General features: G+C 39.6%; 1 protein-coding gene and 1 pseudogene across 2 annotated transcripts in view; both read left to right on the plus strand.

The window, feature by feature from the left end:
• The window catches only part of LOC144582929 (uncharacterized), a 41,137-nt gene extending 24,364 nt beyond the window's left edge, over positions 1-16,773 (plus strand). The window contains exon 3 of the mRNA XM_078375618.1: positions 15,125-16,773. Coding sequence (XP_078231744.1) covers positions 15,125-15,173 — 49 coding nt within the window. The 3' untranslated portion in view covers positions 15,174-16,773. The remainder of the gene's footprint in view (positions 1-15,124) is intronic.
• A 2,793-nt stretch (positions 16,774-19,566) lies between these two features.
• LOC128932341 (transmembrane protein 106A pseudogene) lies at positions 19,567-23,155 on the plus strand (annotated as a pseudogene). Its single transcript, XR_013519294.1, has one exon. The product of XR_013519294.1 is annotated as a transmembrane protein 106A pseudogene (transcript).
• Positions 23,156-27,045: the final 3,890 nt, after the last annotated feature.

Consider the following 27,045-nt stretch of genomic DNA (forward strand, 5'->3'; position numbering starts at 1 on the left):
ATTTTACAACTCTTTGCCATGGCTTCATTCATAAATCGGGTTCCTACAATGATAGAAGGCCATGTAACACCCTAGATAGTCTCCCTCATACATTGCTCACTAGAAAATTCTTTCTGAGCCCCTAAATCTTTCAGGATACATATCCCTTCAATAAACTAGTCCTAAAATCAAGTCCTGTTAAATCTCACCTGACAATGCTAATTACCAGCTTATCTTCACAAAACAAAGACAAGAAGAACCAGGAACCATCTCTGAACTTGCCTCTGAGATGATTGCATAATTCACTTTTTTCCTATACTTTCTCCTTTCACATGTGAAATATAGATTTAATGGGGCTAATGAGAGCATCAAAAAAATGTAACAATTTGCCTTGCTGCTTATCAACCCTCCACTTTTTTCTGCCTGCTTATTTTTCCTTAAATACTGAAGCTCCCACAACCCCTTTGGAAAAAGCACAGGTCTTTTGTTTGAGTTGTGTATTTTCCTGAGCATGTAATCAGCTTTGGCCAAATGGACCTCTATCAACTGAGATCAGCTTTAGTTACTTCTTGGTTAACTGTTAAAGGAGTAAGGCTCTATCTAAAACTTGGGGTTAGCAGAAATAAAAGTTTTAAAACTTAAATGGAGATAGGAATGATATGTAGCAAGATTACTGACCTTCAGGCATGACTTAACACTTACTTTGCACGGCCTTAAAACTTGCCTATAGTTTGGTATATTGCCACAGAGTCAGTTTTGTCAGTCTAATGATCTCTATTTTCACATTTGTGCTGGTGATTTGTTGTGCCTAAACACCAAATAGAAGGAATATAACAGGTCTGTTTGACCTCTTGTTCTACATGGGAGATGCTTGAAAGGAGAAGAAAAGACACACAAGATACCTTCAAGGGTAAACAACCTTCATCCCACATAAATGGCAATGCAGATATATATATATATATATACACAAGTACCAGACTATGGAGGACTCATCACCAGACAGGAAAGAAACAGCCTGGGCTGTTTGTGAGTCTGAGAGTACACTCACCAGCCTATGGAGGATTCATTGTTCAGCTGCAAGGACAGGGCTGGAAGGTTGAAAACTTCCCGCATCCAGAAATGGAAACTCCCCAGTTCTCCCCTTGGCAATTAAATGATCCAGGGAACTCGCCTTTGTGAGAATTAAAAATCTAAAATAGTGCAGTTTGAACCTTTGACTGTGTGTGAATTGCTGCAGGGGATTTCAATTGGCAAAAGAGATGCCAAGGGGATATCCCAGTGTGAATGGTCCTTGCTTACTGCTTATAATTTAATGTGACAGCACAGTGATAAGTTGCTGCAAGAGAAGCTTAAGCTGGAAAAGAAAATGCCAATCTGACTTCCTGACTACCCCTGGCCCAATGCCAGGTCTGTGTCTTGACTGATTAGGCTCAAAGGTAACAGCCTATTGCTAAAGAAAAACAGTGTCCGAGTGATGCAGTCAGGGTAAAACTAAAAAACTAGTCAGTCGGGGCTCGGAGGAGGTAAAAACCCAGCTCCTATCTCAAGGATGGAAAATTAACCTTGATAAAATTTAAGGACCTGCACAAACTCTAAAATTCTTTGGCATCCTATGAAATGCAGATAAATCATCCATTTTACCAAAGGATAAGGCTAAAATACTACAATTTGCAACCCCCTACCACTAAAAAGGAGGCACAGAATTTATTGGCTTGTTTGGAGTCTGTAGACATCATATTCCCCATTTGAGTAACCCCTTACAATCCCTGTATGCAGTAACTTGAAAACATTATAACTTTCACTGGATAGAGAAAGAGAATATAGCCTTTGAACAAGCTAAACAAGCAGTGCAACTGACCCTGGATCTATGGCCCATACAGGATGGGCCAGTAGAACTTCAAATACCTGTCCTGGATTAGCATGCTAATTGGGGCCTTTGGCAGAAATAAGATGGAAAGGGGGTACCCTTGTAGTGTTGAACCCAGAAGCTGCCAGAGTCTGGCTAAGCTCATAGTCCTTTCAAAATGCAACTGTAAGCTTGCTATAGGGCTTTGCTGGAAATGGAGCACCTCTGCTTCTACCATGATGTCTTTATGAAGCTTGAAATTTCTATTATGACTTGGGTCATGAGCTTTCCCCAAACCCACCAAATAGTGCATGCTCAAGAAAGTAGCATCATACAATGAAAAAAACACATACCATATAAGGCTAAGCCAGGACCAAAGAGAATACCATTTTTACAAAATTTGTTAGCTCAGGAAGGCACTGAGCAAGTCATGCAAATAGGGAAAAAAGCCTGTCCCATCCAATCAGGCAAATCCTTTAAAGAACTAAGTCAAGAGAATCGGGAATGTGCTTGGTTTACTGATGGATCCCCCAAATACATTGATGGGACCCAATGCTGGAAGGCCATGGCTTATAATCCTGTTACAAAGGAAGAGGTGGGAGCAGCCAGCTGACTAAATTAGTAGCCATCTTTCCACTATTCAGGAGGAGGCCAGAGGGATTTGTCACTTGTATAACTCTTGGTCAGTAGCAAATGGTCTTTCTACCTGGATGCCTCAATGGCAATCAAACAATGGTTAATTGAGAATTAAGAGGTTTGGGAAAAACAGTACTGGGAAGATAACGGAATCCTGTTGCACACTACCATTATCACGGTTATACTGATGTTTATGCATCTCTGCTGTCTCTTGACAGGCTACTTAATCAGCAGACAGATTAACAGGCCAAAATTTCCACCATAACCACAAACTCAAATTTAAATGAATGGGTTACAACATGTTCAAGCCTTGCAATGAGCAGCATTATAGTGTATGATGGTATAATTGATAGTGATTACCTGAGAGAGTTGAAAATTATTTTACACAATACCACCCAAGACTTCAGATGCAAATCGCCCAGATGCTGGTAGTACCCTGTCCACAGTTAACCCTTGAGGAAATTTCTGCCCTAATAGAAACAGCATATAGAACTGGAGGATTTGGATCCACTGGAGTGGGCAGCTTAAATCCTGGGGCCAAAGTATGAGGGCAGAAAATGAAGGGGAAATTACAAGTTTAGAAACAATATTATGTTCCCCTTCATTTTTGTCATTACAGGGAATAATCTATTCACTGATGATCAGCACTGGTATCTTTGTGTCTGAGGTTGAGAATAAATTTAACTGGATAGCCACTACTGCAAAAGAAGTCACCTGCAGTCAGTGCTGGCTATGCATTGGATTGCAGAGACCTCATGGAATGAGTTACCTTGAAAAATTGTCTCTACCAACATTTCCAAGTTGTTATGTCGCTACCAATGAGGTCAGGAAAATAGCACCTGTAATCCAACCTGGATTTCTTTTAAATAATGCTCCCCCCCAACCCAGACACCTAAGTGAGGAAGGAAGAGACTTTATTCAGCTATGGAGCATTAGTAGACTTGTGACTAAAAGCTGAGCTCCCCAAAAAGCAGTATTTCCCCCCTTTTTAAAGACATACAACTCTGAAGGGAAACAAATGAAACTGAGTCATTGCCCATTGACTGGACATTTGACCTTACAGACTTTGGCTTTCATTGATTTGCTAATTTATATTTGGCATGTGGGAAGGAGGAAAGAGGAAGAGTTACAGAAGTTGAAAAAAAAACAGTAAATCACTTAGTGACAGAGGCATTCCTAAGGGGGTGTCCAGTTTGTGCAAACATGGAGTACTAACTCAGGGAAGGTCCTTGGGCAGCAGGAAAATCATTCTTTTCAACATTTTCAAGGCTTATAGATAACATAGGCACCAGTTACAGAGAGGGGAGTTATTTTCTCAGCCTTTGGGTCCCACCATGGCCAGGCCAGTGAATTTAGCATCTCACCTGACTCCTGACTTCAGCTTTTTGCTATTTTACTTCTTTTACCAGCAAACATAAGCAGGAAATAAATGGCCTCCCCCACAAACCAAACAGACTATTTTGCCCAAGTCTGACAAGACAAAATTCACTTGTGCAATGGGTCAAAGGCCTTTGTATCCTACACAATGTGCCTGGAATGGCATATACTGGTAACCTGCTATAATGGTAGCTGAAATCTGTATTACCCTTTTTGTGTCTGGAGGTCTTAAATGGCTCCTTTAATGTTACTCTGCCCCCAGTGAAACAAAGTCTCTTTCCTCAACCTAGATGCTTACACACATTGCTGCTGAGAATGAGCTGGACTCTTTGGTGGTGTTACCCTATCACAGCATTCTCCCCTTCTGCTGGTACAATTCTGCTTCAGCAACAAATTAAAATATTAAGCTTACATGTAGAGAAAGCTCTTTATGATAGTAGCAATGGACTTAGACGTTGTTATCAGATGAATTTGTTCAGCTATGTACTATTGTGTTGCAAACTCAAATGGCATTAGATATGCTTACCACAGCCCAAGGAGGGGTCTGCACCTTGCTGCATACTGAATATTATGTGTATATCCCTGAAAATTCTCACAATATTACTCTCCTTGCCCAAATCATTCAAGGACAAGTAAAACAGTTAGAATCTAAATGTCAGGATGCCATAGCGAATTGGCTGTCCAACTGGCATTGGTGTTGGCCATGGTGGGAGTGGTTTTTATTAATTATGCTTTTAATTCTCCTCTGCTTACCAATTGTGTATTCTCCATATATCTGTAGGGGTATTTTCCTACAGTTGAGTATCAGATTGGGGCTGAGTATGGAGGAAAAGTTAAATATTAAATTTGAACTCAATTGAACATGGACACAAACAATGGTCACCAAGTCCCAGAACAGGTTGTGTGAGCCCCTTAAGGCATTTATCCAGCTCTGTTTCAAAGAAATCTCTATGACAATTGATTCTGATATGTTAGTTATTGAAAACTAACAGACAATTGTAAAAACAAATTGACCTGATTGTGTTCCTTGAGACCAGTTGCAAAGTGCTCTCATGACTGGGCCTAATGACAAACAACTGTTATCAATTTGCTTATTATATCTCCATTGTCTTTACATGAGATAAAGTTATTGTGTGTGTGTCTTTTTTTCTCCCATAGAGTGTCTCCCGCACAGAACACCTCTCTTACTGTAATAGCCAGGAATTCAGTTTTTAAGTTTTTTCTGGGGTCACCTTGTCAAGAGTAAATAAGTTCAGTTGCTAGGGGGCTTAGAATTTTATTCTGAGTTTATATTACATTTTAAACCCCCTAACAGAATGAAGACTTAACAAACACAAATTTTAATTTCTGAACATTCTTCTAATAACATTTGTACAGGTAGTAAAAAAAACTTAAAAAAAAACTTGGTTTTTTTTTTTTTGCACTGATGATCTACCTCATTAAAATTTAACCTTTAAAGGGTGTTTTAGCCAGCTATTCAGGCTGCTAAATTTATTGCTTCTTCCCATAGTGAAGAATGTCATTTTAAAATAACATAATTTCTATGGCATATATTTTTAAACCATGACTGCAATTTGAAAACATAGAATATTCAAAAATCCCAAAGATTGTTATATTGACGCTGCACCAGAATATATCATTCCAATGACTACAGGGAATTTTTAATAGTTGTTAATGATTACAATGAAATTAAACTTTAATAAAATAACTGATTTCCAAACCTCAGCAAGAGGACAAAAATCTTCAAAGATATCAGTCCCTTCTGACAAAAAATACTCACTTGGATTGAATGCTCTCTGTAAGTATCTTACTAATGTCAGATAGAAATTAAATTTCACCTTAACAATATAAACAAACAGAAGAACTAGTTAAACTGATAAAAACTGTTAAATGTATGCTTAAATTTACTGAGAGAATCATGGGTACATCATACAATAGTACCATTCTACCAGTTTTAAGTAAATAAATAAAAAAATCTTACCCCTACTACCTACCAGGAGGTACACTTCCCAGCTCCCAGGTGAATGGAAATGGTGCCCTCTGGGTGGGTTGTGCTGCTGGGAGGTGGGGCCGCTGGCAGTCAAGAACTCTTTGCCAAATTCAGTGGCATAATGTTATATTTTTCCCCTATATTTTTGTGTAGGAGTTTTACAGCTTTCGGCCTTACATTGAGGTCTTTAATCATTTTGAGTTTTTAAAAATATGGTATAAACTACAATTCTGACTTCTATATTGTACTTGTTGATTGTAAGTCTTCCCACCATTGTTTGTTAAAAAGAGCTGTTTCCTCTCCATAGTTTGGCCTTTGCAACCTTGTTGAAGATAATTTTGACCACATATACAAGGCTTTGTGGAGGGGGGTCTCCATTATTTACTATGTCTACATGTCTTTATTTAATACGTTTCTTTTTTGATTTTCTCCTTTTTGTTTTTTTGAGACAGGTTCTCTGTCATCCAGGCTGGGGTGCAGTGGTGTGACCATGGCTCACTGCAGCCCAAATCTCCCAGGCTTAAACAATTCTCCCACCTCGGCTTCTGGAACAGCTGAGACTACAGATGCATGTCACAATGCCTGGTTAATTAAAACTATTTTTTTTCTTTTGTAGAGATGAGGATTCCTCACTGTAATGTCCAGGCTGGTTTGAACTCCTGAGTTCAAGAAATCCTCCTACCTCAGCCTTTCAAAGCACTGAGGGTACAGATGTGAGCCATAGAACCTTGCCTCAAAATACCACATTTAAAAATAGTTATGCATCACTGCAATTAGTTTTTAATTTAAAAATTGTTAGGTCTCCACATTTGACATTCTTTTGCAAGTTTAATTCGGTATTTTAGTCTTGAGATTCCATAGGTTTTAGAATTTTTTCCTTTCCAAAAATAAATATTATGATTTACATAGCTATTGCATTTAGTCTGTTTTTTATTTCATTAGTATAGACTTAAGAATAGTGTCTTCTAATCTATGAATATGGGATATCCGTTCAATTGTCTAATCTACAAGCAGAATATTTTTTGAATTGTGAATGTATTTCAGCAACATCTTGTAATTTCTACTATACAAGTCTTACATCTCTTTGCTTGTTGATTCCATTTAATATTTTTTTAATGATATTTTAAATGAAATTTTAAAAACTGGGGTCTATAGGGGGAAAAGGGGAGGGCCAGTGGGAGGGGGAGGTGGGGAGGGATTGCCAGGGGAGAAATACCAAATGTGGGTGAAGGGAAGAAAGCAAACAAAACACACTGCCCTGTGTGTACCTATGCAACCGTATTGCATGCTCTGCACATGTACCCTAAAACCTAAAATGCAATAAAAAAAAAAATTGGATTGTGCATTGTAGTGAAGAGAAACACGCTTATTTTTTGCATTCTCATTTTTGCTAAATGCAACTATTAGTTCTAAAATGTATTGTGTTCAGCATTTAGGATTTTATATATATGTGTATATATATATATAATATCATAACAGGTAATTTTACTTCTTTCTTTAGAATCTGGATCTTTCTTTCTTTCTTTCTTTCTTTCTTTCTTTCTTTCTTTCTTTCTTTTTCCTTTTCTTTCTTTCTTCTTTCTGTTGTTGCCTAGTTTCTTTTGCTAGGACATTCACTGCTATTTTTGAATAGATGTGGCCACAGTGGATATCTTGCCTTATTATTAACCTTAGAGGATAAACTTTAAGCACTTCAGTATAATGTTAGGAGTGAGTTGTTTCTTTTTTTGTTTGTTTGTTTTTGTTTTGAGACAGAATCTTGCTCTGTAGCCCAGGCTGGAGTTTAGTGGCATGATTTGGGTTCACTCCAACCTCTGCCTCCCAGGTTCAAGCTAGTCTCATGCCTCAGCTTCCCTAGTGGCTGGGATTACAGGCATATGCCACAATGAGCAGCTAATTTTATTATTTTTAGTAGAGACAGACAGGGTTTCACCATGTTGGTCAGGCTGGTGTGGAACTCCTGGTCTCAAATCATCTACTCACCTCTTATTTTTTCAAAGTGCTGGGGCTACAGGCATGAGCTTTTGCACCTGGTTGGTGATGAGTTTTTCATATGTCTTTGATTATGTTAAAGTATTTTACTTTCATTTCTAGTTTGCTGAGTAGTTTTTTTTTCTATGAAAAAAATGGCTAATTTTGTCAATGGACATTCCTGCATTATTTGAGATGATTGCATGGTTTGTATCTTTTAGTCTGTTAATCTAATATATTAAATTGATTGATTTACATGTGTTGAACAATACTTAATTAAAGAGATAACTCCCCCTTGGTCATGGTGTATAATCCTTGCAATATGTTATTGAATTTGGTGTCCTAATGTTCCAAGGAGAAATTTTACATCAAAAGTCTTCAGAAAAATTGGTCTCTAGTTGTGTTTTTTTTTAGTGAGGTTCAGTGTTATGTTAATGCTGGGCTTATAAAATAAGTTGAAAATGGTTTTCTCTTTTATTTTTCTGAAGTAGTTTTAGAATGATTGATGTTAACTAACATTTTGAAAAATATATATATTTAGTGAAGTGACTTGGGCCTGGGATTTTTGAGGGGAAGTTGTTAGGTTTATTTTTAGTATATTCTATATTTTTAGACATTTATTTATTTCTTTTAGCTTATCACACTTTTTAATATATACTTGGACTTAAACTTTTATAATCTTTTCTTTCTCTATTTTTGTGGGATCAGTAGTAATAGGTCCTTTTTTATTTCTGAATTTAATTATTTCAGATATCTTTTCTTTTTTAAATCTAACTTAATTTTCCTGACACTTTTAATAAAACAAATTTTTATTTGCCTTTTCTATGGCGTTTGTTATTTATTTATAACTGCTGAAATCCTTATTCTTATCTTATGTTTGGTAACATTTAGAAGTTAATTGAGAGAGATTTTTTAATGTACACATTTACTACTGCAATTGAATACAGGCTCCAGATGCTTTCAATATGTTTTTGTCTACAGTTATGTTGAAATTTTTACTTTGATTTTTTTCTTTAACCCATAAATATTGTGTAGGAGCATGTTACTTGATTTATATGTATTTGTTAAATTTTAACATTTCTTCTGCTATTAATTTCTAGTTTAATTCCATTTTAGTTGCAAATAATACTTTATATAATTTTAATATTTTTGAGTTTATTTCTTTGTGGTCTGATATGTGATATTGTGTGAACAATGCTCCATGTGCATTTGAGAAGCATGTGAATTTTGTTGTTGAGTTTTATTTGTTGTTTATTTTATTCTTTTTTCTTCCTTTCTTTCTTTTAAGACAAAGATTTGCTCTATCACCAGGCTGTAATGCAACCTCTGCCTCCCAGATTCAAGAGATTTTTCTGTCTCAGCCTTCCCAGTAGCTGGGACTACAGGCGCCTGCCAATATGCCCAGCTAATTTTTGTATTTTTAGTAGAAATGGGGTTTCACCATGTTGACCAGGATGGTCTCAATCTCAGGACCTTGTGATCCACCTGCCTCAGCCTCCCAAAGTGCTGGGATTACAGGCATGAGCCACCGCAGTGGGCAACTGTTTCTGTAAGTCCATTGGATTTGGTTTATACACTCCTTGCTCAATCCTCCGTCTTCATATTGGTCTGCCAGGTTTTTCTCTCCATTATTAAAGATGAGTATTTCAGTCTTCTATCATTTTGGTGGCGGTGTCCATTTCTCCCTTTATATATAAATATGTGTGTGTGTGTATATATAAATTTATATACATATTATATATATATTTATATACATATTATATATATATATATATATATATATATATATATATATATATATTAGAGAAAAAATCTTTCTATCTTGCCCAGATTAATCTCAAACCGTGGGCTCAAGCCATCCTCCTGCCTCAGTCCCTGCCAAGATGCAGGGATTATAAGCAGGCATGAGCCACTGTCCTTGACCCATTTCTCCCTTTAATTCTGTCATTATTTATGTTATATGTTTGGAACAGTTGCTGATACTTGTGCACATACACATTATGATATCTTCTTAGGATTTTTTTTTATTATATGATGTCCTTCTTTGTCTTTATGACAGTTTTTTTTGCTTAGTCTAATGATCTAATGTAACTGATCAATTTTGTTCCATTTTGGTTGCTATTTAGGATGGAATTCTATTTTATTTGGTTACCATATAGAATATAATTTTCCATCCCTGAACTTTCAGCCCACGTTTTTCCTTAAATAATAGGTGAGCCTCTTATAAACAGAATTTATTTGATTTACATTTTTATTTTTTCAATTACCTTGTATCTGTTATTGCAAAACTTAACGTTGTTACATTTAAGGTAACTACTTGCAGTTAAGGAGTTACTATTGCCATTCTGTTAATTGTTTTGTGTATCTCTTGTAGCTCCTTCATTTATCTTTTTCTTTCTTCCTTTTTGTCTAATTTTTGTATAACATGTTTTTATTTCTTTTTCTTTTCTGTCTATTCTACATGTATTATCATTGTGGTTACTACACAGATTGCATAAAATGTCTGAAAGTTATAACAATCGATTTTGATCTGATGTTATCTCCAATAGCATATCAAATGTGAGTCTCTTACTTGACTGTCTTCCCCAACACACACTTTGTTCTTAATGTCACAAATTAGGCCTTTTAATATTGTGTATTCTTTAACATATACATATATTTTTCTGTCAAATTGTATAAGGGAATTGAAATTACTTTCTTGCCATGTATCATGTTCTCAGTTGGTAGTTTTTATTTTATTTATGGTACTTTGGGTTCTGGGGTACATGTGCACATCCTGCATCCTGCTGTCTTGTTGCATAGGTACATACATGCCTTGCTGATTTGCTGTCTCCATCCCCCACCCCCATCGCCTACTTCAAGCATTTCTCCCAGTGTTATATCCACCCCATACCCCTCCGTCTCTCCCCTTGCCTCCCCTCCACACCCCCACCTAGCCCGGTGACTGTTGTACCCTTCCCCGTGTCCAAGTGTTCTCACTGTTCATCACCCACCTATGAGTAAAAACATGCAGTGTTTGGTTTCGTGTTCTTTTGGCAGTTTGCTGAGAATAATGGCTTCTAGATTCATCCATGTCTCTAGAAAGGATACAAACGTGTCATTTTTTATGGCTGCATAGTATTCCATGGTGTTCATGTGCCACATTTTCTTTGCCCAGTCTATCATTGATGGGCATTTGGGTTGGTTCCAGGTCTTTGCTATTGTACACAACCCCACAAGAAACATACGTGTGCATGTGTCTTTATAATAAAACAATTTATAATCCTTTGTGTATATACCCAGTAATGGGATTCCTGGGTCAAATGAAATTTCTATTTCTAGATCATTGAGAAATTGTCACACGTTCTTCCATAATGATTGAACTAATTTACACACCCTCCAACAGTGTAAAAGTGCTCCTTTTTCTCCACATCCTCTCCAGCATCTGTTGTCTCCAGATTTTTTAATGATTGCCATTCTAACTGGTGTGAGATGGTACCTCAATGTGGTTTTGATTTGCATTTCTCTAATGACCAGTGATGGTGAGCATTTTTTTTAGGTTTTTTGGCCTCATATATGTCTTCTTTTGAAAATGTCTGTTCATATCTTTCACCCACTTTTAAATGGGTTTGTTTGTTTCTTCTTGTAAATCTGTTTTAGTTCTTTGTAGATTCTGGATATTAGCCCTTCATCAGATGGCTAGATTGCAAAATTTTTTTCCCATTCTGTTGGTTGCCAGTTCACTCTAATGGCTATTTCTTTTCTGTGCAGAAGCTGTGAAGTTTGATTAGGTCCCATTTGTCTATTTTGGCTTTCATTGCCAATGCTTTTGGTGTTTCAGTCATGAAGTCCTTGCCTATGCCTATGTCCTGAATGGTTTTGCCTAGGTTTTCTTCTAGGGATTTTATAGTGTTAGGTCTTATGTTTGTCTTTTCTAGCTGGAGTTAATTTTTGAATTAAGTGTAAGGAAGGGGCCCAATTTCAGCTTCCTGCATATGGCCCCCAACATCATTTATTAAACAGAAGATTTTTCCCCCATTGCTAGTTTTAGTCAGGTTTGTCAAAGATCAGATGGTCATAGATGTGTGGCATTACTTCTGAGGCCTCTGTTCTGTTCCATTGGTCTATATCTCTGTTTTGGTACCAGTACCCTGCTGTTTTGATTAATGTAGACTTGTAGTATAGTTTGAAGTCAGGTAGCATGATGCTTCCAGCTTTGTTCTTTTGCTTAGGATTGTCTTGGCTACACAAGGTCTCTTTTGGTTCCATATGAAGTTTAAAGTGGTTTTTCCCAGTTCTGTGAAGAAGGTCAATGGTAGCTTGATGGGGATGGTATTGAATCTATAAATTACTTTGGGCAGTATGGCCATTTTCACAATATTAATTCTTCCTAACCATGAGCATGGAATGTTTTTCCATCTCTTTGTGTCTTCTCTTATTTCCTTGATCAGTGGTTTGTAGTTCTCCTTGAAGAGGTCTTTTACATCCTTTTTTAGTTGTATTCCTAGGTATTTTGTTCTCTTGGTAGCAATTGTGAATGGCAGTTCATTCTTGATTTGGCTCTTTTTAAGCCATATAGGAATGGTTGTTATTTCTGCACATTGATTTTGTATCCTGAAACTTTGCCAACGTTGCTTATCAGCTTAAGGAGGTTTTGGGCTGAGACAGCAGGGTCTTCTAAATATATGATAATGTCATCTGCAAATAGAGACAATTTGTCTTCTTTTGTTTCTAACTGAATGCTCTTTATTTCTTTTTCTTGCCTAATTGCTCTGGCTAGAAATTCCAATACTATGTTGACTAGAAATGGTGAGAGAGGGCATCAATGTCTAGAGCCAGTTTTTAAAGGGAATACTTCTAGTTTTTGCCCATTCAGATTTTGGCTGTGGGTTTTCATAAATAGCTTATATTATTTTGAGGTCCATTCCATCAAAACCTAGTTTATTGACAGTTTTTAGCATTAACGGCTGAGGAATTCTGTTGAAGGCCTTCTCTGCATCTATTGAGATAATCATGTGGTTTTCATCTTTGGTTCTGTTTATGTGGTGGATTATAGGTTTGTGTATGTTGAACCAGCCGTGCATTCCTGGGATGAAGCCTACTTGATTGGTGGATAAGATTTTTGATGTGCTTTTGGATTTGGTTTGCCAGTATTTTATTGAAGATTTTTACATCAATTTTCTTCATGGAGATTGGCCTGTAGTTTTCTTTTTCAGTTGTGTCTCTACTAGGCTTTGGTATCAGGATGATGTTGGTCTCACAGAAAGAGTTAGGGAGAATTCTCTCTTTGTATTTTTTGGAATAGTTCCAAAAGGAATGGTACCAGCTCCTCTTTGTACAACTGGTAGAATTCAGCTGTGAACTTGTCTGGAGCTAGACTTTTTTTGGTTGGTAGGCTATTAATTGCTGCCTCAATTTTAGACCTTGTTATTAGTCTATTCAGGGTTTTAACTTCTTTCTTCCTTAGCCATGGGAGTCTGCAAGTGTCCAGGAATTTATCCATTTCTTCCAGATTTACTGGTTTATGTGCATAGAGCTGTTTATAGTAATCTCTGATGGTAGTTTGTATTTCTGTGGAATCGGTGGTGATCTCCCCTTTATCATTTTTTATTGCATCTACTAGGATTCATCTCTCTTTTCTTATTAGCCTAGCTAGCAGTCTGTCTATTTTATTGATCTTTTCCAAAAAATCTGTGCCTGGATCTATTGATTTTTTGAAGGATGTGTGTGTGTGTGTGTGTGTGTGTGTGTGTGTGTGTGTGTGTTTCTATCTCCCTTGGTTCTGCTCTGATCTTAGTTTTTTCTTGTCTTCTGCTTGCTTTTGAGTTTTTTTGATCTTGCTCCTCTAGCTCTTTCAATTTTGGTGATAGGATGTCAATTTTAGATCTTTCCTTGTTTCTCATGTTGGCATTTATTGCTATAAATTTCTCTCTAGACACTGCTTTAAATGTGTTCCAGAGATTCTGGTCCTTTGTGTCTTCATTCTTGTTGATTTTGAGGAACATTTTTATTTATGCCTTCATTTCATTGTTTATCTATTTATCATTCAGGAGCAAGTTGTTCAGCTTCCATGTGATTGTGCAGTTTTGAGTGCTTTTCTTAATTCTGAGTTCTAATTTGATTGCACTGTGGTCTGAGAGACTATTTGTTATAATTTCCATTTTTATGCATTTGCTGTGGAGGGATTTACTCCCAATTATGTGATCAGTTTTAGAGTAGGTGTGATGTGGTGCTAAGAAGAATGTGTATTCTGTGGATTTGGGTGGATTTTGGGTGTATTCTGTGGATTTGTTCTGTAAATGTCTATTTGGTCCACTTGGTCCAGGTCTGCATTCAAGTCCAGGATATCCTTGTTGACTTTCTGTCTTGTTGATCTGCCCAATGTTGTCAGTGGAGTGTTAAAGTCTCCCACTATTATTGTGTGGGTGTCTAAGTCTCTTTCTAGGTCGTTAAGAACTTGCTTTATGTATCTGGGTGCTTCTGCATTGGGTGCATATATATTTAGGATAGTTACCTCTTCTTGTTGCATTGATCCTTTTATCATTATTTAATGCCTTCCTTTATCTCTTTTGATCTTTGTTGGTTTAAGGTCTGTTTTATCAGACATTCGAATTGCTACCTCTGTTATTCTTTTTTGTTTTTTGTTTTTTTTTGCTCTCCATTTGCTTTGTAAGTCTTTTTCCTTCCCTTTATTTTGAGTCTATGTCAGTCTTTGCACTTGAGATGAGCTCCTGAACACAGCACACTGATGGGTCTTAATTTTTTATCCAGTTTCCCAGTCTGTGACTTTTAATTGGGGGCATTTAGACTATTTACCTTCAACATTAATATTGTTACGTTTGAATTTGATTCTGCCATTTTGTTACTTGTTGGTTGTTTTGCTCATTAGTTAATGCGGATTCTTTATTGCATCATTGATCTTTAATATCTAGTACATTTTTGCAATGGCTAGTACTGATTGTTCTTTTCTGTTTGGTTCTTCCTTCAGGAGCTCTTGCAAGGCAGGTCTTGTAGCAATGAAATCTCTCAGCAATTGCTTGTCCATAAAGGATTTTATTTCTCCTTCACTTATGAAGCTTAGTTTGGCTGGATATAAAATTTAGGGTTGAAAGTTCTTTTCTTTAAAAATGTTGAATATTGGCCCCCATTTCCTTCTAGCTTGTAGGTTTTCTGCTGAGATATCTGCTGTGAGTCTGATTGTCTTTCCTTTGTGGGTGGCTCGACCTTTCTCTCTGTCTGCCCTTAGGATTTTTTCCTTCATTTTAACCCTGGTGAATCTGATAATTATGTGTCTTGGGGTTGCTCTTCTCAAAAAGTGTCTCTGTGGTGTTCTCTGTGTTTTCTAGATTTGAATGTTGGACTGCCTTGTTAGGTTCGGGAAGTTCTCTTGGATAATATTCTGAAGAGTGTTTTCCAGCTTGGATTATTCTCCTCATCACATTCAGGTATGCCGATTAAGCATAGATTAAGTCTTTTCACATAATCCCATATTTATTGGAGGCTTTGTTCATTTCTTTTCACACTTTTTTCTCTAATCTTGCTTTGTTTTATTTCATTGATTTGATTTCAATCTCTGATATCATTTCTTCTGCTTGATCAATTTGGCTATTGAAACTTGTGTAATGCTTCTAGAATTTCTCATGTTGTGTTTTTCAGCTCCATCATTTGTGTTCTTCTCTAAGCTGGTTATTCTAGTTAGCATTTTATCTAACCTTTCTTCAAGGTTCTTAGTTTCTTTACATTGGGTTAGAACATGGTCTTTTAACTTGGAGAAGTTTGTTATTACCCACCTTCTGAAGTCTGCTTCTGTCAATTTGTCACTCATTCTCTGTCCTGTTTTGTTCCCTTCGTGGTGAAAAGTTGTGATCCCTGGTAAGAGAAGAGGTGTTCTCGTCTTTGATGGTTTCAATTTTTTTGTGCTAGTTTATTCCCATCTTCATGGATTTATCTCCCTTTGATCTTTGAAGTTGGTGATTTCAGGAGGAATCTCTGAGTGGACGTCCTTTCTGTTGAGATTGGAGCTATATCATTATTGGCCTGTAGAGGTGCTGCTGGGCTGCCACAGATTCATTCAGGCGGCTTGGTGGGTGGTCCTCCCTGGAGTTTGTTTATGCAGGTGAGATTAGCCCCACCTTCCCAATGGCATCTTTCCTTCCTTGAGCTCGATCTTCCTGGTTGGGGTCAAACTCGTGTATTTGCTGTGAAGCTCTCTAGTCTGTAGGCTTCAGTTTGAGTTTTGTCGGGGTTGGGTCTTGTCAGGCTGTATGGCTTGTTTCCCTGCTTTCAACTCTGCCTCTTTCTGTGGAACAAATAGTTCTGTCGTGCTGGCATTAGTCCAAACTTCCACCCGCGTCCCTGCCAACAAGTTGTCGCACCAGGCAAGAGCTGTAGCTCAGATTTGTATCAACAACCCATGCCACGAGAGTCCATGGTGGGGATCTCATGAACTCTGGGTTGCAGGAGGGATAAGGGAAGCACAGGATCTGAACTGGAGTACCAAGTGGATGAAATCCCCAATGCTCTGAGCGAGCTGCACGTTCCAGGTGGGGATGTGCCCCACCCTGTCTTGGTTTGCCCTCCTTGGGCTGCTCTTCACCCTGCATTGGCTGTCCTTCCCTGGGCTATTTTCAGTGTCCTACCAGTCACACTGAAATGAACCCAGCACCTTGTTTGGAATTGTGAAGTCTTCTAGTCCTCTCTTTCTCATTCACTGGGAGCTGCACTGTGCTGTTGCCTCTTCATGGCCATCTTGGTGTGACCCCCCCCAAGTTGGTAGTTTTTTTTCTTTTTGTGCTTTACCACACTCTGAATTGCAAAATATTTTTAAAGACATCTGTTGATAATACTAGCGAGACTAATCTTTATTCTAAAATTTTTTTTCTATGAGATATTTCACAGTTTTATAATGTGTCTCACTTTTGTTTTCTTTACATTTATACTGGTCGAAGTCCATTGAAGTTCTTAGGTTTGCTTGTTCGTTTCTTTTTTCATATTTGAGCAGTTATTATGCATTTTGTTTATTTATTTATTTATTTATTTATTTATTTATTTATTTATTTATTTGAGATGGATTCTCACTCTGTTGTCCAGGCTGGAGTGCAGTGGTGCAATCTCAGGTCACTGCAACCTCTGCCTCTTGAGCTCAACTGATTCTCTTGCCTAAGCTTCCCAAGTAGCTGGGACCAAAGATGTGCACAATCATGCCTGGCTAACTTTTGTAATTTTTTATTTAGTAGAGACGAGGTTTTACCATGTTGCTGAACTGATCTTGAACTCTTGACCTCAATGAGACTCACTCTTTGATAGCTCCATCCAGAAATGATTCAGTTCCCTCTCTTCGGGGATCATGGTTTAGATAGGGTCCTGTTTGACAGATGACAGAACTACAGGTTTAAAGAAGCTAAACAATTTGCTTATGGTTCATCCTCCTGAACAGTACTTGTTACGTCTATTACATTTAAGCAGTTCATTTTCCCACCCCAAGAACTTTTGAAGACTACAGTTGACCCCTGAACAACACATTTGAAATGTGCAGTTCTGCTTACATGTGGATTTTCTTCTGCCTCTGCTGCCCCTGAGACAGCAAATCCAGCCCCTCCTCCTCAGCCTACTCAACCTGAAAACAAGGATGAATACAACTTCTACTTACTGTGTTTTGCCTCTCATCCACAGTCGCTTTCTCTACCTTTTTGTCTATTCACTCCAACCTGATATCCATTCACATTGCTTAACTGTAAACTGCCATACCAGTGTCACTGTGAAATTTGTCCCCAATTAGGGTTGACACCGTTTCTGGATCTGGCCACCCTTTGATTCTTTTAATCATAGTAGCAAAGAAATTTTAGGATCCTGACAAACAGGTCAGTAAACTGGCAAAGGCTTTCACAGGCCCGAAATTTATTTCCTGGAACATGCAATGTTCAGCCTAGATTTAGATACTACCTACATAGCTTTCATCCCTCCATCTCAAAGTAGACAGCTTCGAGTGTCTGTGTGGTCCTGAGCACTAAATTGACATTGCTTATATCGGGACTAGATGAACTTCAGAAGTTGCCCCATGGCCTAGATAGATTATTAAAACAATACAGTTCAATACTGAAAACAGCTATGACTTATATAATACTGTATTCCAGGTGCTACTCAATGAGATTTAAATGTATTCATCAGTTGAATTTTTATAAGGAATTTCCAGGTCACCTGTTCCACCAGGATACTGAGAGAGAGAGAGAGAGAGGATAGACATGCATTTATGTGAACCCCAAGAGGGCCTGGGTATTTACGGCCTTCTGCTGTTCAATTCCATTAGCTCTGGGATAAAATTCTGTGTTGATCCTTTAAAAAAGGAGGCAACTTTTTCCCAAGATTTGAGACATATGGAACAAACAATTTGGCTATCTGGAAAAAAAACCCACAAATCCTCGAAGTAGGAGATTCATATTTCGTGAGGCAAACATGCAAATCTCTGTTTAAAAAAGTCCTGGAATAGTCCTCATAAGTTTATTAATATTTATTTCCATAGTAGCTAAAATAATGAAATGGTTACTGGAGAAGTTATGCCCCAAACAGTCACCAAGAACTGCTGGAGCTACATTCCATGCTGCTACATTCAGTGTCAGAGTTTTCGTTCTCACCTCCCCTCACCCAGCAGAAGCATCCAACAAAGTTGGCCTTTCCTTTTTTTCCCCCCTCTTTGGCTTCTGTGACCAATTTTGGTTTCCATCCTGCCTTCTTGGCTGTTCTTTCATTGTCTTCTTTGCTGACTCCACTCTCTACCTGACCTTTAAATGTTAAATTCTCAGGTCTCTAATCCTTGGTTCTCAACTCCTCATTCTGTACGCTCTCCCTTGGTGATTTCAACCCCACTCCTGTCTTCAATTACCATAAACTTGCCAAAATTTATACATCTAACCCCTACTGCCATTCTTAGCCCAGAACTGTTTATCTAAGGCATATCTCACATCTCTATTTATTTCTCTCACAGGTACTTCAAGGTCAATTATGTCCACAACTGAACTCTTAATCTTGCCCTGATATCCTGTTGCTCCTGACAGAAATTTGGTTCTCACTTGGACACCACCTTCTTTTTCAACATATCCCCATTCAATCTGTCACCAACAATCTTCCTCATTATTTTTCAAATCTGTCCACAGTCCCCGAGCCCCCACCTCCACTGCCACTACTGTAGCCTAATCCTTTGGGATGAAATTCAAAATCATTACTCAGCAGCCTGCAGGATCTGTCCATCGCACACCTCTGCAGCCTCAGTTTGTGCCCACATCTCTCTTGTTCTCTGCCAGGGTTTTGCTGTTTCCCAAACATTTCAACTTTCTTCTCACTTCAATTCTTCGTCTCCTCCTGTTGCCTGTTCCTGAAAAGCTACTTCTCCAGTTCTTTGCTTGGATAGCTCTTTTTCATTTTCCAGGCTGGTGGCGGGTGGTGGAGGGAGGGTGTGGGGAATGGGGAGTGGGGAGATGGGGGGTGAGGGATGGGGGGGCTAAGGGCACTTTCTCAGGTAGCCTTTCCTAGTCCTGGGCAAGGTAAGCTTTCATTCGAGTGCTGTCATTCCATCTCCTTTTGGCACACTGTTAAATATAGCTGTGAGATGATCTGTTTAACTGTAAGCTCCTTGGAGTTTTGTGTCTGCCCTGTTTTCTAGGGTTTCTAGTTTGTAGCTCAGTGCCTGGCTCATAATAGGTGCTCCATAAATGCTTGTTGAATGGAAAGAATGATGATGGAGGTGGCATTCCAACTCGGGACTGCCTCAGAGCCTGGCGCTTTCTCCTCTGCCACTCTGTTACCGTGTTTTAGAGGCAGATAGTGAGTGCGGCACATGCCCAGGGCAAGCAGCTGGATTGAGCTTTAAGCTGGCTTTTGAAGATGAGCACGCGGTGGTTCTGAGCCGCTGAGGGGCCGGGCGCCGCCTGGGGTCGCTGCAGCCCCCGCGGGACGCGCCAGGCTCCGCCCCAGGAGAGGCCCCGCCAGCCCAACGCCCGGAGGACCAACCACCTTGACCCGCTCCAGGCGGCGGTTGTGTTGGCTGGTGAGGCCAGGAGGGCCGAGCCGCCATGGTGGGGCGAACCTACCAAAAAGTTCCTCTCAGTTTTTTCCGGTGCGCCTCGGCTCGCCCATGCGGGGGCCTTGAGGGCGGATTCAAGGCCCTGCGAGAAGCCATCTAAGGCGGCAGCGGCTGTTCTCAGTCCCACAGGAACGGCGCGGACGCAGCGTTCCTCTCCCGGACAGGAAAACAGTCATTCTAGAGCAGGTCCCTCTCCTTTCCTTGTTCTTTCCCCTTTCCCGTGCCCATGGCAGACCCGAGCTGCTTGTGGACGTGGGTTCTGTTTCTGAAAGGCGTGAAACCTCAGACATGTCTGCAACCTCCTGGTCTCCGTTTCTGCCCGTATAAAGTGGGCATAACAAGGTCTAACTCACTCACCTGAGGTCTCAAGTGTGGCGCCCAAACCAGTTGTGCGGCTCCCAAGACGTCTCCTGCCTCCTGCACGGGTCCCTCCGTTAGCCCGCGGCCTCGGTGCGGTCGGGCTCCAAGGGGGTGTGTCCCGGCCCACAGCGCCCGGGTGCCTGCCACCGCCGCGGGCCCACCTGTTCCCCTCGGACGCCGCAGCGCCCAGGGTCCCGCCACCCGCTTCCGGACCCGGCCAGCCCGTCCGCGAAGTGCGGCTGGGACTCGAGCTCAGTTCCTTTCTTCCCTCAACCCAAACTGCTAGCGGCCCCCGTGGCCGGAGGTTGGATCCGTACCCCACCCCCAAGGATGGGGGCCCGGTCGAGAAAAGGGGTCCCAGCCCTCCCCGGGCTGCGGCACCCGCGGTCCCCTTGTACCCCCAGGCGGCGGCCCGCGTCCTCCCTCCAGCCCTGGTAAGACGGGTGTCGAGACTGCAAATATAGGGGGAGGGGTGCGGGGCGGAGGAAGAGCATCCCCCGGCCGCTCCGCAGCCTTTTTTGTTTGTTTGTTTCTCTCGCTCTCTCACCTCTCCCTACCTCCTTCCCTTCCTCCCTCCCTTCCTATTCTTTCCGGAGTTTCACTCTTATTGCCCAGGCTGGAGTGCAGTGGCGTGATCTCCGCTCACCACAACCTCTCCTCCTCCCGACCTCAGGTTATCTGCCCACTTCAGCCTCCCAAAGTGCTGGGATTACAGGCATGAGCCACCAGGCCTGGCCCTTTCCTTTTAAGCAGGTCATTATAGTCTTACTGTAAAAAAAGAAAAGAAAACAAAATAAATATCCATATGGCTTGGATATTTACCCACTCCAAATCTCATGTTAAAATATATTCACCAATGTTGGAGGTAAGGCTTGGTGGGAGCTGTTTGGATCATGTGGGCAGATCCCTCATGAATGGCTGGATGCTTTACAGGCAGAGTGAACTCTGCCTCTGAGCTCATGAAAGATCTGGTTAAGAAAGAGTCCCGTCTCTACTAAAAATACAAAAAATTAGCTGGGCATTGTGGCGCATGCCTGTAATCCCAGCTGATCAGGAGGCTGAGGCAGGAGAATTGCCTGAACCCAGGAGGCGGAGGTTGCGGTGAGCCGAGATCGCGCCATTGCACTCCAGCCTGGGCAACAGCGAAACTCCGTCTCAAAAAAAAAAAAGAAGTGGACATTTCCTCTTTCTCGATTGCTCCCTCTGTTACCATGTGACACGCTGGCTCCCCTTCGCCTTCCACCATAATTGTAAGTTTGGTCTCACCAGAAGCTGAGCAGATGCTGATGCCATGTGTGTGTAGCCTGCAGAACCATGAGCCAAATTTCTTTATAAATTATGCAGTCTCTTCATCCTTCATCATCTTTTTCATGTTTCTCCTGTCCATCCCTGTGCAGCCTGCAGGCCTCAACTCCTCCATGGTGGCCTTTGGCGAGTCTGATATCCACCTCAACATAACGAATGTCTTAAACATCTTCAATGGCAACTACTATCCCATCACGGTGACACAGCTGACTCTTGAGGTTCTGCACTTGTCCCTCGTGGTAGGGCAGGTTTCCAACAACCTTTGGCCCTTTGGCTAGTGAACAGATGTTTTATGCAGTAGCCACCAGGATACAGGATGAAAACACATACAAAATCTGTACCTGGCCGAAAATCAAAGTCCACCATGTGTTTTTGCACATCCAGGGCACCCTCACCTGTTCCTACCTGAGCCATTCTGAGCAGCTGGTCTTCCAGAGCTATGAATATGTGGACTCTCGAGGAAATGCATCAGTGCCCCACCAGCTGACCCGTCACCCACCATGACCTGTCTGCTGTCCCTGTACTCCAGGCACCTGTAACCCTGATCTATATCTCCCACAACTCCATGGTGACTAAAGAAGGACTATAGAGGCTTTGCCAAAGGAGAAGCCCTGCTTCATCACACTCTTCCCTCCTCAGCACAGGGAGCTTGCTTTGAAGTTAACTTTATACACACACACTCATGTCCTCTGAGTCTCCCGGATTCTTTCAGGGGCTTCAGAATCTTTCAGATTCTGCCCTTGGTTAGTCTTTTTTTGGTAGAGACAGAGTTTCACTGTTGGCTCAGGCTGGTCTTGAACTCCTGGGCTCAAGCAATCCTCCCTTGTTGGCCTCCCAAAGCACTTGGATTACAGCTGTGAGTCACTGTGCCTGGCTGGTCTTTCTTGAGGAAAATCTGACCTGGCATTTTCTTGAGGCACCTTACGTTCCCAAAAGTGGCACCTGCCCTTTCAAGTACTGAGTACCTGGTCAGTCTGAAGGGGCCACTTCACCTCAACTCCATCGGGGCTAATTCTACTGTCTGAATATAGAGAAAGCTGTAGTTTTATCTGGCTTTTAAAACATGGACCCGCTGGCTGGGCACAGTAGCTCACACCTGTAATCCCAGCACTCTGGGAGACTGAGGTGTGTAGATCACCTGAGGTCAGGAGTTTCTGACCAGCCTGGCCAACATGATGAAACCCCATCTCTACTAAAAATACAAAAATTAGCTGGGCTTGGTGGTGCAAAATCCCAGCTACTTTTAGAAGTCTCTTAAAAAAATTATGCAGTCTCAAGTATTCCTTTATAGCAACCAAACAGATGAACACAAACATATACAAAAGAAAGCCTCTCCAACAACAAAATAGGTATGTAACAGTAGCTTCTCACATGTAAACTTATATTTCTTTTTGACATACATCTTCTTTTGAATTTTTTGAAAAGCAGAACATGGTTAATGTTAAAGGTTTTATAATTCTAATTATTTAATTCAAATTTCAGCTTTCATATACTGCAGTTATTTTTAATTTGAACAATCTAATGGTTGACCATGAAAAATTAACCTTATATAGGTGAAAGGTACAGATTTATTTCTAGAGAAATACAGCTTCATTCCCATCTCAGATTTTATTGATGGTCTCTTCCTCTTTATTCATTGCAGAAACTTCAAAAAGGACACACTAGATTTAATTAATAATGTTAAGATTGCCCAAAAAAGGAATACCTAGACTCAATCAAGTTCAAGATGATGAAGAAACCTTCCTGGAAAATTTAGCAATAGAAAGAAATGCATTTGCTTTTTTTGAAAAATATGATCGGAGTAAAATACAAGACTTAGTAACTACTGCACTGTTTAGCTGGTTGTCTGCTAAAGAGGATGGTCACTCTCAAGTAGACATGCCATGTGGAATTATGAGTCAAATGGATAACATGGCCTTCTCCACTGCAATCCTACTGACTCCTGTGGACCCTACTGCCCTCTTAGACTATAGAGAAGCCCATCGGATAATAAGAGATTTGGCTATTGGAATTTATTGCTTAAATCAAATTCCTTCCATCAGTTTAGAAGCTAATTATGATCAGAGTTCTTCTTGTCAGTTACCTGCAGCCTATTATCATACCAGAATTGGTCAAATTCTGATCAATGTTGACTATATGCTGAAAGCACTATGGCATGGAATATACATGCCCAAAGAAAAATGAGCTAGATTCTCTGAATGGTGGCATACCATCCTGAATATTGATCCTGATGGAAAACCTCAAAAAAATGAGGACATTTTTACACAGTTTAGTTCAGCAGGTAAGAGAATTTAACGCTTCTTAAGTTTTTTTTTTTTTTTTGAAATGGGATCTTACTGTGTTGACCAAGGTTGTCTTGAACTCCTGAGCTTGAGCCATTCACCCACCTAGGCCTCCGAAAGGGCTTGGATTACAGGGGTGAGCCACTGTGCCTGGCCACTTCTTAATTATTTTTATTAAAAATCATTAAAATTTTTTAAAAATTTTATTTTGAAAGCTTTGGGGGAAACAGGTGGTTTTTGGTTATATGGCTAAATTCTTTAGTGGTGATTTCTGAGATTTTGATGCACCTGTCACCCAAGCAGTGTACACTGTACCCCAAGTGTAGTCTTTTATTCCTCACTCACCTCCCACCAGAGTCCCCAAAGATGATTATATCATTCTTATGCCTTTGGATCCTCATAGCTTAGCTCCCACTCATAAGGGAGAACATACAGTATTTGGCTTGCCATTCCTCAGTTACTTCACTTAGAATAATGGTCTCCAGCTCCTTCCAGGTTGCTGTGAATGCCATTATTTCATTCATTTTTATGGCTGAGTTAACATTCCCTGGTGTGTGTGTGTGTGTGTGTGTGTGTGTGTATCACATTCTCTTTCCTTTTCTTCTTTTCTTGTTAGAGATGAGGGTTTCCCTTTGTTGAACAGGCTGGTCTTGAAATCCTGGCCTCAAATGATCCTCCCATCTTGGCCACCCAAAGTGCTAGGATTACAGAAATGAGCCAGTGCACCCAGCCACCACATTTTCTTTATCTACTTGTTGTTGATGGGCATTTAGGCTGGTTTTGTACTTTTGCAATTTGAATTATGCTGCTATAAACATGCATGTGCAAGTGTCTTTTTCATATTGTGACTTTTTTGCCTCTGGGTAGATACCTGGTACTGATATTGCTGGATCAATCTACCTTTAGTTCTTTAAGGAATCTCCATACTGTTTTCCATAGTGGTTGTACTAGTTTGTGCTACAATCCCACCAGCAATGTGGTAAGTATTCTCTTTTCACCACATCCATGCCAACATCTTTTTTTTTTTTTAAGTTATGGTCATTCTTACAGGAGTAAGATGGTATCTTGGTGTGGTTTTGATTTGAATTTCTCTGATAATTAGTGATGTTGAGCATTTTGCATATGTTTGTTGGCCTATTGTATATCTTCTTTTGAGAACTATCTATTCATGTCTTTTGCCCAACTTTTTGATAGGACTGTTTGTTTTTTTTCTTGTGATTTGTTTGAGTTCCTTCTAGATTCTAGATATTAGTCCTTTGTTGGAAGCATAGTGTGCAAATATTTTCTCCCACTCTGTGGGTTGTCTGTTCATTAATTTTTTTTCTTTTCTGTTTAGAAGCTTTTTAGTTTAATTAGATCTCATCATGTTTGTTTTTGTTGCATTTGCTTTTGGGTTCTTGGTCATGAACTGTTTGTCTAAGCCAATGTCTAGAAGTGTTTGTCCAAGTTATTTTCTAGAATTTTTATGGTTTTAGGTGGTCTTAGATATAAGTATTTAATCCATCTTGAGTTGATTTTTGTATAAGGTGAGAGATGAGGATCCAGCTTCATGTGGCTTGCCAATTATCCCAGCACCATTTGTTGAATGAGGGTGCCTTTTCCCCACTTTATGTTTGTGTTTGCTTTAGTCAAAGATCAATTGGCCATAAGGACTTGGTTTTATTTTCATATTCTCTATTCTGGTCCCTTGGTCTATGTGCCTATTTTTATATCAGTACCATATTGTTTTCATAACTATAGCCTTGTAGTATAGTTTGAAGTCAGGTAATGTGATGCCTCCAGATTTGTTCTTTTTGCTTAGTCTTGCTTTAGCTAGGTAGCCTCTTTCTGGTTCCATATGACTTTTAGGATTGTTTTTTCTAGCTCTGTGAAGAATGATGATAGTATTTTGATGAGAATTGCATTGAATCTGTAGATTGCTTTTGGCAGTATGATCATTTTCACAATATTGATGCTACCCATCCATGAGCATGGGATGTGTTTCCATTTGTTTGTGTCATTAATGATTTATATCAGCCATGGTTTGTAGTTTTCCTAGTAAAAATAGTTTACCTCCTTGTCTAGGTATATTCTAGGTATTGTATTATATTGTATTGTATTGTATTGTATTGTATTGTATTATTTATTGTATTGTATTGTATAGTATTATATTGTATTGTATTGCATTGTACTTTTTGCAGCTGTTGTAAAAAGTACTGAGTTCTTGATTTGGGTCTCAGCTTGGTTGTTGGTGTACAGCAGTGCTACTGATTTGTGTTCATTGATTTCATATCCTGAAACTTTACTGAATTTCTTTATTGGATCTAGGAGGTTTTTTGGATGAATCTTTAGAGTTTTCTAGGCAAATGATATTATCATTGGCAAACAGCCACAGTTTGACTTCCTCTTTACCAATCTGGATGCCCATTATTTATTTCTCTTGTCTGATTGCTCTGGCTAGGACTTCCAGTACTATGTTGAATAGAAGTGGTGAGAGTGAGCATGCTTGCCTTGCTCCAGCTCTCAGGGGAAATGCTTTCAACTTTTTCCTGTTCAATAAAATGTTGTCATTGAGAGCTTTTATTACCTTGAGGTATGTCCTTTCTATGCCCATTTTGCTAAGGGTTTTAATCATAAAGCAATGCTGGATTTTGTCAAATGTTTTTTCTGCGTCTTTTGAGATGATTTCTGTTTTAAATTCTGTCTATGTGATGTATCACATTTATTGACTTGCATATGTTAAACCATCCCTGCATCCCTGGTATGAAACCCACTTGATCATGGTGTATTATCATTTTTGATATGCTATCAGATTTTGTTAGTGTTTTGTTGAGGATTTTTGCAACCATGTTCATCATGGATATTGGTCTGTAGTTTTCTTTTTTGTGATTTCTTTTTCCTGGTTTGGGTATTAGGGTGATAAAGCACTTAATTGTAAACACACCCAGCACTATCCCCAGGCACATGATAGTAGAATGACTGGATTTGGAGAGGCTCCCAGCCTTATTTATAAACAATTTTAAAAAGATTTGAGGCAGAGAGCGGTCAGAATGCTGTTGCAGTGGAAAAGGGTGTTCCATATTACATTGTTGCAGTAGATGATAAGTCAAAAGTAGATGATTTTGAGAGATATTTTAAAAGCAGAATGACAAAACTCAAGACATAAGTTTCATACCAGGAGAGGACTGATTTTGGCTGATATGCATCCATAACACCACATTGTTAAAATATTGAACCCTTCAATTGGAAAATTGAATTACTGCAA

The sequence above is a fragment of the Callithrix jacchus genome, chromosome 6, assembly GCF_049354715.1.
Source record: "Callithrix jacchus isolate 240 chromosome 6, calJac240_pri, whole genome shotgun sequence".
Taxonomy (NCBI): domain Eukaryota; kingdom Metazoa; phylum Chordata; class Mammalia; order Primates; family Cebidae; genus Callithrix; species Callithrix jacchus.